The sequence below is a fragment of the Erpetoichthys calabaricus genome, chromosome 14, assembly GCF_900747795.2.
Source record: "Erpetoichthys calabaricus chromosome 14, fErpCal1.3, whole genome shotgun sequence".
Lineage (NCBI taxonomy): Eukaryota > Metazoa > Chordata > Cladistia > Polypteriformes > Polypteridae > Erpetoichthys > Erpetoichthys calabaricus.
In genome coordinates this window covers 43,458,018-43,469,819 of record NC_041407.2, presented here as the reverse complement: position 1 = coordinate 43,469,819, position 11,802 = coordinate 43,458,018, and the positions used below count along the sequence as shown (strand labels likewise).

The 11,802-nt window shown below is 42.5% G+C and overlaps 1 protein-coding gene across 1 annotated transcript; it reads right to left on the bottom strand.

Moving 5' to 3' along the window:
• Positions 1-820: 820 nt before the first annotated feature.
• LOC114665257 (uncharacterized) lies at positions 821-1,786 on the bottom strand. Its single transcript, XM_028819722.1, has one exon. The coding sequence runs from the start codon at positions 1,784-1,786 to the stop codon at positions 821-823; it is 966 nt and encodes a 321-aa protein (XP_028675555.1).
• Positions 1,787-11,802: the final 10,016 nt, after the last annotated feature.

The window sequence follows — 11,802 nt, the reverse complement described above, 5'->3', positions numbered from 1 at the left end:
CTCAATTAGAGCAAGCTGTTCGCTTTCAGGTGCAGGATGACTTCGCATGAAGTCTTCTGTCATTGCATCTTTGTGCTTCTCCCATAATGTCGCTGGGTCTGCTGGATGACACAACGCACATATAATTCCAAACAGCTCTCTCAGCTTGCTTGGCATATGGAAGAGTTCGGTTTCCGTTTCCGTCAAACATCTTTCCCATTCAGCATCGTCTCTTAACAGGCCTCTCACTTGGGCTGCTTTTTTGAACGTATTGTAAACAAATCCGTCAACACTTTTTACATCATCAAAACTCTGGGCACCTCTTACATGCAGAAGGAGCAGCCTTAAGTAGTATCTCTCCATATCAGAAGGACTGACAGAGTACATTCTGCTAATAACATTGTTGTGGCCCGTCTTTTTTGGAGTCCATGAAGTTGTTTTTGTATTGAACACAAAGTGACTTGGTATGTCTTGGTACAGGTATTGCCGTGCAGACTCATTTGTTTGATTCAATTCAAACCACGCTGTCAATGTGGTTCTGCGTCCCGCCTCTCTTTCAAGAGTTTCAACTTCTTTACCTTCATGAAATACTACTCTTTGTTGGTTTGGCAGATGTACTGCAAGTCGAATTACTGTGTGTGACTGTTGGTGCATTTTATTTTCTCGTATTCTCCACATAGCTTCAGGTGCACTTATGTATCTACTGTTGAGGAACCTTGAAGGTTCGTTCCAGTGAAGTTGTGTTTCCTTTGAATCGAATTTTAGTTTAGCTCGATCATGTCCTTTGTAAACATATTTGAATAAGTATTTCACACTTTTAATGCTTGCACAAATTTCTACATTAATATGTGCGTTGTACTTGAACCATAGTCGCCTTGACGATTTCATACAATCTCGGGTTTTCGACCGGATCTGGAATTTCACAACATACCAACTTGTCAATAATTTCAACAGTTCTTGGTTTATCGTCAGGTCTGAGAAAAAGCAGGAGGTGACAATGTGGTAAGCCACATTTTTGAAATTCTATTACATAAACATGAGCGATCACCACTCCAAGTACTTTGTTCACGAATAAGTCATGCAGTAGTGCTGTAAGTTTCTCCTTGAAACTGCGTGCAACCAGATCAGGTCTATCCTCTGGTCTTTCTTCAGGCTTCAAGTTTTCCATTACTTCACAACACTTTGGATTCATGGTCATAGTCATAAATACATCAGGTCCACCGTGCTTGCGTACAATGGCCATAGCGTCTTGGAAGTTCTGCTGATGAGCTCTAGGGCTTCCTTGAAATGTTGAAGGCAAAATATAGATAGTACCAGGCTTTACACCTTTGTTCTCTGCAAGATTATTTATGTGGTCCATTAAACCAGAGTAGAGATCGCTCCTGAGTTGAGCTTGATTTGATCTATGGAAGTGAATTTGATTAGCTTCTATCTTGCAATACGCATCCACCACGTACTGTTGGAATAGTTTTCCAGCACTGAAGATAGGTTTGAACTCATTTCGAGTCGCCAATCGGTAAGCATAATATTGGAGGTGCGTCAAGTTTTCTCGCTTGACAGCACCTACCAATTTCGTTCCACTTATCCATCCTTTGTCCCCATATGGAAACAAAATCGGGTAAGTCATGGGATCACAGTGCTGAATTAAGATTGATATATTTTGCATTGGTGCATTCTTTGAGTGGACAGAAATATCTCTTTCAAATGGGGGTTCACCATTGTTGCTTCGAAATACAATTGCTATCTCATTTTCTGTAGGAGCGTTGTAACGTCTTTGATCATTTGCCTTATCTCGGTGGATCCACATGTAAACTTCTCATTCTGGTCTCCCTTCCTCCCTGGCTCTGTTAATCTCTTCCTGCTCAAAATCTCTCATCATTTTGTATGCTTCCGCATACGAATTTATTTCTTTCAAAATGTTAGCAAGACTTTTCATTACGGATGGTAAACAGCCAGCGTTCTCTAAAATTCCCATGCGTTGTTGTAGTGCTTGTTCCGCATCCAAAATATATATTTGAGCAAATTTTCTTGGTTCACCGTTAGGTGGGTGCAAAGTCGAGGTTTTATGATAGATTTGTCCATGTATTTTGTAGCAGTATGGTCCCCGTCCCGCTACGTGTTCAACTTGTGCTCCCATTGATGCAAAAGCAAGAGCACTGTTGTATGAACGTATGTTGTCTTTGAAATTTTTGGAATGTTCATGGGTATTTGTTATCAATTGTTTCATCATTTCTGGATAATCATGCAACAGTGGAAGCTGAACTTTTCCTTTATGGCAGCAAGATGTAAATTTGCCATCACTTGGTCTTTCCAATTTAAAGTTAGTTGATTGACAATATTGACATATTTCTGTCATTGCTCCACAATAATGTTCAGGAACATCATTTTCGTTGAATGGACGAAGTGCAATTCCTTCAAGTTCAGGTTGTGGTTGTCTTGACATTTGGTACATAGAACGTCGAATTTGAAGCCTAACATTTCTCTCCTGGTCGGTTTCGTTAGCTAAACGTCGTTGGTCACTTTCACGTTGCGTCGTTAATCATTGTTGCCGCTGACTGTCTGACTCTTGTCTACGTCTACGATTTTCTTGTTCCATCCTTTGTAGACGTCGGTTTTCACTTTCTCTGGCAATATTTCGCTGACTTATTTCACGTTGCCTGGCCAGCCTTTGTTCACGGTGACTCTCGGTCTCCTCTGCCAACTGGTGTCGACGTCTTTCACCTTGCTTTGAGAGTCTCTGACTCCGTTCACAGTCCGTCTTGTTTTCACGACGCTCTCGTTTCCTCTCATGATCTCTTCTCAACCTTTCTTCTCTCTCCTATTCAAGTTCATTTCTTTCCATTTTAATTTTTTGTACTCAAGGTACGATTGCTACTCAAGGTAGTCTTTGTTTGCCACTCAAGGTGGACTTTAAATTTTTTGTTGCCCTGAGAAGGGCAGTTGGGTTGTTTGCACTGAAAAGTGCAGTTCCTTTTAGAATTGGTGTCGCCAGTGATTTGAACACAGATGCTGGTGTCGACAGTAGTTCCACCACAAGTTGTCCAATCTCGCAGGTTGCTTTGTGGCAATCCAAAGAGTAAGGAAGAACCAATGCTTCTTTCTTGAACTCGAAACGCAGACTGATGGAAAATCACAGAAGTGTGTCGGACTTATATGTTCTATTTAATAAGGGCATGCACAAAAAGGCGAGCTTCAAAAGGGCGACCTCAATTGGGCACAGCGAATAAAGGCGCGCGTAAATAAAGGCGAGCTTCAAAACGGCGACCTCAATTGAACGCGGCGAATAAACGTGTTCGTAGATAATTTAGTTCAAATGGCTCTGGAATATGTGAAGAGCAACAAAGGTGCAGATCTACTCATAGTAGAAGGCTACACATTCAGAAAGGAGAAAACTATCAACGGGAAACACATCTGGAAATGCACTGAATATAGGATTGGAAAATGTTTGTCTCGCTTAGAAGTTCATGCATTAATTAATTGGATGTTTTGATATTCTTGCTTTCTCCTTTTTATATGTTCAATCATTGTCTTTGTGTAATAAATTTTCTGTAATAATTTTGTTGCGTTTCCCTTTATTCGATGCGCCCAATTGAGGTCACCCTTTTGAAGCTCGCCTTTTTGTGCGCGCTCTTATTGAAGGATACCGTGTCGGTTGAACATGAATTCACAGACAAACAAAGATCAAGATCCAAATGAAGATTATATATAGAGATTAGGTAATTTAAAGCACAACAATTTGTTAAGTTTGAATGTCTGTGTTTTGAGGTGTGACTGGAGTACTACAGTCTTCAGTAGTATAAGCCTGGAGAAGATTCTTAATGCAATGCCTATGTTTTAGCTGTCTCTCTACTGCCATCTAGTGCTTCTTCTTCTAATTCATTCGCGGACAAACAAAGATCAAGATCCAAATGAAGATTATATATATATATATATATTTGCAGTTGGAGATCCACGAAGGGAGAAAAAACGAATCACGTATCATAAAATAGTTTTATTCCTGAGCTTTCAACCCCTATCAGGGGTCTTCATCAGAGGATAATGCTTAGACTTACAAGAATCAAAAGCAATATATAACAACACATTCAGTATGGGGGGGGGGGGGGTGGGGGGGGTGGGTGGAGGTGACTAAGTCAGTATGATCAAGGGGGGGGGGGTTGTATAGTTTAATTATTGTGTACATGTCCTTCTTAAGTTGGCATATGCTGGATTTATGTCCAAGTGTCTGTTGATGGCGTTTTCATCTGATAGCCAAGACTCGGCCAACTCTATGGCACTTTTTGTACTGGCCTTAAATTTTACTTTTACGTTGTCCCAGTTGAATGTGTGTCCTGTTGATTTAGTATGTGCATATATCAAAGATAGTGCGTCCTTTCTTCTGACGGCGTTGCGATGTTCCTGTACACGTGTTGAGATTTTTTTTGTCGTTTGTCCTATGTATACAGCTGAGCAAGAATTGCATGGAATACTATAAACTGCGTTTCGTGTTTCGGCTGTCGATTTCTTGTTTTTAGCATTAAACAGGACCATGCGCAGATTGTTCGTGGGTTTATGTGCTATTCTGATGCCCCACTTGGTCAGGGTGCGTGCCGTGCCTTCTGACACATTATGGTGATACGGGAGTGAATGCCAGGTGGGGTTGGGGTTCTGATTTACGTCGATTGTATGCTGATTCCTTTGGCGTCTGCTGTGTAGACTCCGATTAATGAATGTTTTTGAGTATCTGTTCAAGGTGAAAAGTTGAAACAGATAGCATCTCTCATTAATTTTTGTTTCCTTGGTATTACAATGCGTGTGGACTCGTTTAAATACGGTTTTCACGCAGCTCCATTTATGAGATACCGGGTGGTTGCTGGCGTAGTGTAGGATCTTGTCTGGTAGCATTGTTTGCAGTAAACACTTGTGGTCAGTGGAGTTTGTTCAGAGTATAGTTTATTTTATTCTGTATGGTTTTTGTTGGGTCGTTATTTAGCTGTTGATAAGTATTAGTGTCCGAAAGCATTTCTTCCATAGCTGTGGAGTATTGTTCTCTGTCTAGGATAACCGTTGTGCCTCCTTTGTCAGCTAGTGTAATAATAATGCTGTTGTCATTCCGTAAAGATCTTAGAGCTTTCTGTTCACTTGCCCGAATACGTGTGGTTGGTTGTCTTGTGTGTAGCTGGCTGGCGACGTTGCATCTTATTTCTTGTGCCTGTTCTGTTGGTATTTTTTCAGTTGTTAAGATATGTTCTAACGAACCGAGGAAGTTCATGTCAGATGCGTCCTTATAATTGAATTTTAATCCTCTGGAGAGAATATTGTGTTCTGTGGTGGAGAGCCGTCTTTTGGATAAGTTGTGTACTCCGGGTTGGGGGTTGTTCATATGTTGATTTCCAGTGAGTTTACCCCATTTTTTGTTGAGTGTATTTCGTTTAGAAATACAGTTTTTGGAAGCGGTGTCCTGGATCCTTTTAGTCCATTCCTCCGTAACCGTTTGTCCACATGTTGTGATTAGTTTAGCGTGTTGCTCCATAATTACAGATCAGTAAAAGTTTCGTTGGCGGTGTGTTTCCGTGATAAGTTCATACAAAACTCGTTTAGTAAACTGTTGTATGATGGTTGACATTTTCGGTGTGTTCGTTGGGGGCTTGAATCTTAGGCATCTCGGAGTTACATCGTGCCTGATGCAACTGTGGAGGAATAAAGTTTTTCATAGCTGTGCGCTTCACGGATTGCCGAATATATATATATATATATATATATATATATATATATATATATATATATATATATATATACAGTACAAAAGTTTTAGGCAGGTGTGAAAAAATGCTGTAAACAAAGAATGCTTTCAGAAATATAAATAATGATTGCTTATTGTTATCAATTTACAAAATGCAAAGTGAGTGAACAAAAGAAAAATCTAAATCAAATCAATATTTGGTGTTACTACCTTTTGCCTTCAAACCAGCATCCATTCTTATAGGTACACTTGCACAAAGTCAGGGATTTTGTAGGATTCTAGTCAGGTGTATGATCAACCAATTATACCAAACAGGTGCTAATGATCATCAATGTCACACGTAGGTTGAAACACAGTCATTAACTGAAAAAGAAACAGCTGTGTAGGAGGCTTAAAACTGGGTGAGGAACAGCCAAACTCTGCTACCAAGGTGAGGTTGTGGAAGACAGTTTCATGTCATGGCAAGATTGAGTACAGCAACAAGACACGCGGTAGTTATACTGCATCAGCAAGGTCTCTCCCAGATAAGGATTTCAAAGCAGACTGGGGTTTCAAGATGTGCTGTTCAAGCTCTTTTGAAGAAGCACAAAGAAAAGGGCATCGTTGAGGATCGTAGACGCAGTGGTCAGCCAAGGAAACTTAGTGCAGCAGATGAAAGACACATCAAGCTTATTACCCTTCGAAATCAGAAGATGTCCAGCAGTGCCATCAGCTCAGAACATGCAGAAACCAGTGGGACCCAGGTACACCCATCTACTGTCCGGAGAAGTCTGGCCAGAAGTGGTCTTTATGGAAGAGCTGCAGCCAAAAAGCCGTACCTCCGATGTGGAAACAAGGCCAAGCGGCTCAAGTATGCATGAAAACATAGGAACTGGGGTGCAGAAAAATGGCAGCAGGTGTTCTGGACTGATGAGTCAAAATTTGAAATATTTGGCTGTAGCAGGAGGCAGTTTGTTCGTCGAAGGGCTGGAGAGTGGTACAATAATAAGTGTCTGCAGGCAACAGTGAAGCATGGTGGAGGTTCCTTGAACGTTTGGGGCTGCATTTCTGCAAATGGAGTTGGAGATTTGGACGGGATTAATGGTGTTCTCAATGCTGAGAAATACAGGCAGATACTTATCCATCATGCAATACCATCAGGGAGGCGTATGATTGGCCCCAAATTTATTCCGCAGCAGGACAACGACCCCAAACATACAGCCAAAGTCATTAAGAACTATCTTCAGCGTAAAGAAGAACAAGAAGTCCTGGAAGTGATGGTATGGCCCCCACAGAGCCCTGATCTCAACATCATTGAGTGTGTCTGGGATTACATGAAGAGACAGAAGGATGTGAGGAAGCCTACATCCACAGAAGATCTGTGGTTAGTTCTCCAAGATGTTTGGAACAACCTACCAGCCGAGTTCCTTCAAAAAATGTGTGCAAGTGTACCTAGAAAAATTGATGCTGTTTTAAAGGCAAAGGGTGGTCACACCAAATGTTGATTTGATTTAGATTTCTCTTTTGTTCATTCACTGCATTTTGTTGATTGATGAAAATAAATGATTAACACTTCCATTTTTGAAAGCATTCTTTGTTTACAGCATTTTTTCACACCTGCCTAAAACTTTTGCACAGTACTGTATATATATATAGAGAGAGAGAGTATACTTTATACATAAAATATATGTTGTTGTACCTTGCATAACTGAATAACCCTTATGGCACAATAACAATTCAATACATTTATGGTCACTACAGTATTTGGATGTAATAATCTTCATGTGGGAAAAGGCTGACTCGCATAAATAAGTAGAGCCGAATAATGCAGTCATGGAGGTAGTACATTTAATCATGTTTGGGTACTTTTCCTCTGTGAGTAAGTTCCAAAACTGTCCATGAGCCCCATACTTCAGCTGAATGTCATCCTGTAGTGACAAAATCTCATCCTCCACTGTAGAGGAGTTTTAGGTGAAACAGTGTTGCAATTTTTGAATCACCCTCGACATCTTCCCTAAATGCAGCGTTTCTCAACCTTCAAGTATTTGCGACCCGAGTTTTCATAACAGTTTTAATCGCGCCCCCTAACGTTTTTTTGAAACCTTAATAAAATGTATTCCTATATTTTTTGCTGCTGAAACACCGCTACAAGTTTAAAATTATCCTATGAATAGTGAAATTATGCCACATACGGCAACATTCGCGCCCCCTTTTGCTTCGGTGTGTCTGCCTTTGCTTTTGAATTCAGCCGAGTGAAAAATGACGGCTGTTCGATTAACCGCGATTTTAGTTCCCTCTCCTTTCTCTTTCTCAAATCGCTTTTCGGAAGGAAGTCAGTTTTATAGTTTTTATGAACAGTTCGAAAGTGCCTTTCCACATTTTCCTTCTTTGGAATATCAATGATAGATTGACAGATCAGACAAGCGCACTTCGATTGTGACATTGTGAGAAAAAAAAATCATCTTCCAAATTCCACATCCAGCCCATACCCAAAAACAATTTTTTTTTTAATCCCTCCTTTAGTCGATATAAATTGGAAGGCTAACTAGATCACTTACATAGCCGGAGTTTTGCAGTTGCTCATTTGTTTGATCGTGCATGCGGAATGACCAGTATGTTAGAAGAAAAGAGATCTCAGACTGGCCGCCCTGTATGTCAATCAAGTGGTAAATGCCATAGGGAGGATATATGATAGACTAACGTTTAAAAAAAATTTTTTTGAATGCAACGTGATCTACCTGTACAACCTTTGCAATCTACCGGTCGATCGCGATCGACGCATTGGGCACCCCTGGACTGTAGATAGATAGATAGATAGATAGATAGATAGATAGATAGATAGATAGATAGATAGATAGATAGATAGATAGATAGATAGATAGATAGATAGATAGATAGATAGATACCTTATTAATCCCAAGGGGAAATTCACATACTCCAGCAGCAGCATACTGATAAAAACCAATATTAAACTAAAGAGTGATAAAAATGCAGGTACAGTATAACAGACAATAACTTTGTAAAATGTTAACGTTTACACCCCAGTGGAATTGAAGAGTCATATAGTGTGGAGGTGGAAGGATCTCCTCAGTCTGTCAGTGCAGCACACCAGTGACAGCAGTCTGTCACTGAAGCTGCTCCTCTGTCTGGAGATGATACTGTTCAGTGGATGCAGTGGATTCTCCATGATTGACAGGAGCCTGCTCAGTGCCCATCGCTCTGCCAAGGATGTCAAACTGTCCAGCTCCATGCCTACAATAGAGCCTGCCTTTCTCACCAGTTTGTCCAGGCGTGAGGCGTCACTCTTCTTTATGCTGCCTCCCTAGCACACCACCGCGTAGAAGAGGGCGCTTGCTACAACCATCTGATAGAACATCTGCAGCATCTTATTGCAGATGCTGAAGGACACCAGCCTTCTAAGGAAGTATAGTCGGCTCTGTCCTCTCTTGCACAGAGCATCAGTATTGGCAGTCCAGTCCAATTTATCATCCAGCTGCACTCCCAGATATTTATAGGTCTGCACCCTCTGCACACAGTCACCTCTGATAATCACGGGGTCCATGAGGGGCCTAGGCCTCCTAAAATCCACCACCAGCTCCTTGGTTTTGCTGGTGTTCAGTTGTAGGTGGTTTGAGTCACACCATTTAACAAAGTCCTTGACTAGGTTCCTATACTCCTCCTCCTGCCCGCTCCTGATGCAGTCCACGATAGCAGCTTGTCCCTAAGGAGCAGAGGTTGGATGGTGTTGAAGGCGGTAGAGAAGTCCAGAAACATAATTCTTACTGCACCACTGCCTCTGTCCAAGTGGGAGAGGGATCGGTGTACCATGTAGAGGATGACATCCTCTGCTCCCACCTTCTCTTGGTATGCGAACTGCAGAGGGTCGAGGGAGTGGCGAACCTGTGGCCTCAGGTGGTGAAGCAGCAGCCACTCCATGGTCTTAATCACATGTGACGTCAGGGCGACAGGCCTGAAGTCATTCAGCTCAGTAGGACGTGATACCTTTGGGACTGGGGTGATGCAAGATGTTTTCCAAAGCCTCAGGACTCTCCCCTGTTCCAGGCTCAGGTTGAAGATGCGCTGTAGATGACTCCCCAGCTCCAACACACAGGCTTTCAGCATTCATGGCGATACTCCATCTGGACCCACTGCTTTGCTGGCACGAAGTCTCCTCAGCTCTCTTCTTACCTGGGCTGCTGTAATTGTGGGTGGGGGGAAACTCTCTCCTATGCTGGTATCAGCAGAAGGATGGGTGGAGGGTGCAGTACTCTGAGGTGAGAGTGGGATAGGGTGGTCAAACCTGTTAAAGAAGTTGTTCATCAGGTTTGCTCTCTCCACATCCCTCTCGATGGTGGCACCCTGCTTCGAGCTGCAGCCAGTGATGATCTTCATCCCATCCCACACTTCCATCATGCTGTTATTCTGCAACGTCTGTGCCAGCTTTCTCCTGTATTGCTCCTTCGCTGCCCTGAGCTGGACTCGGAGTTCCTTCTGCACGCTCTTGAGCTCATGCTGATCACCGCCTTTAAAAGCCTTTTTTTCTTCTGGTTCAAAAGGCCCTTGATGTCACTTGTAATCTATGGCTTGTTGTTAGCATAGCAGCGTACTGTTCTTACTGGAACTACAATGTCCATACAGAAGTTGATGTAGTCAGTAGTGCAGTCAACAACATCTTCAATGTTCTCATTATGTGACCCCTGCAGGATAGTCCGTAGTTCCAAAGCAGTCTCTCAGAGCCTGCTCTGCCTCAGGGGACCACTTCCTGAATGAGCGTGTGATTGTAGGTAGCTCCCTCACTCTTGGTTTGTAGTGAGGCTGAAGCAGAACTAGGTTATGATCTGCTTTCCCAAGCGCAGGCAGCAGAGTGGCGCTGTATGCGTCTTTAACGTTTGCATACAGTAGGTCAATAGTCCTATTTCCCCGGGTGTTACAATCCACATACTGGGAGAAGGCAGGTAATGTTTTGTCCAGCATCACATGGTTAAAGTCTCCAGAGATTAGATTAGAGATTAGAGATTAGCACAAGCGTGTGACCAATCGCGCGGTAGATATAGAAATGGCCAAGGCGCCTGTAAAGGATTGGCTTGTCCATGCCGGCACTCAGACTGCCCCACCTCGGATACCACCAGTGGTCACGCACAAGTCAAAAGGGGTGCAGACAGCGTGAGGGCTTTCTTTTTGCCATAGAGTGACCCAGACTGTCGCTGCACCCCAGAACAAAAGGAAGACCCAGAAAAGGAAGAGAAGCACTGAGGTGCAGTGGAAATTTCTGTCCTGCTTCCATGTCCATTGGGCACAGGGACGAAGAGGGGAGCAACGTTGTTATCACTGCTTTAACCTAGGCCACAGCTTGAGGCACTGTCCATTTAAGTGACTGATAGATGCCAACAAATGATGCCAGCATAGCGTCTCCCTGTCTGTTTTTTGTTTTTTCTTTACAGAGCGGAGCCAAGGGTCAGGTCATGTCTACTCCCCATCCTAGAGGAGGACAGCTATTGTGAAATGGACCGCTTTGCCTCATAAAGTTCAGCTGATGTTCAGGTTAGGGCGGCTGTGTGCACCCCAGGTGGTCCACAATGTTTATTGGAAGACACGCTGTAAGACCTGTTTGACTCAAAATGCCAGGTTGGTAAAGGGAAATACTTTACAAAAACATAATTGATAGCCTGTTGGTGCAGGATCAATGAAAGCTGTCAGCTTTAGGACACAAACCTGACCAAGCAGTGTTGTACAATAAAGTAGATTTTCATGTTGTTTTTGTGAACTGTTAGCAGAACAACATACATGACTTACATGGTTTTACTTTGTATGTTACTGGTCAGAGGTCCAGTTGGAATAGACTTGTAAAATCAGTAAAGTCCCTTACTTCAGAAGAATAGTTGGACAGTTTATGTGTGCATTTTCAGATTGAGGTCTTGGAATGTGTATACATCAGTGGTTCACTCATTTGCTTCACAATTACAAGAGCTCAGCTTTAAACTCCAGACAGGGCATAGGGTTCCCTGAAACTAGAGTGTCCTCATAATTTAAAACCTGGAAGTTCCATCCTCAACACCTTTTTAGCACACTTCTCAGTTCTGCAGGGATGATCCAGAATCAAACGTGCATGGAAACACTGACTCTGT

What these genes read in the sequence shown, in the direction of transcription:
- LOC114665257 (XM_028819722.1), bottom strand. Translation starts at nt 1,786, where the DNA reads ATGTGGATCCACCGAGATAAGGCAAATGATCAAAGACGTTACAACGCT.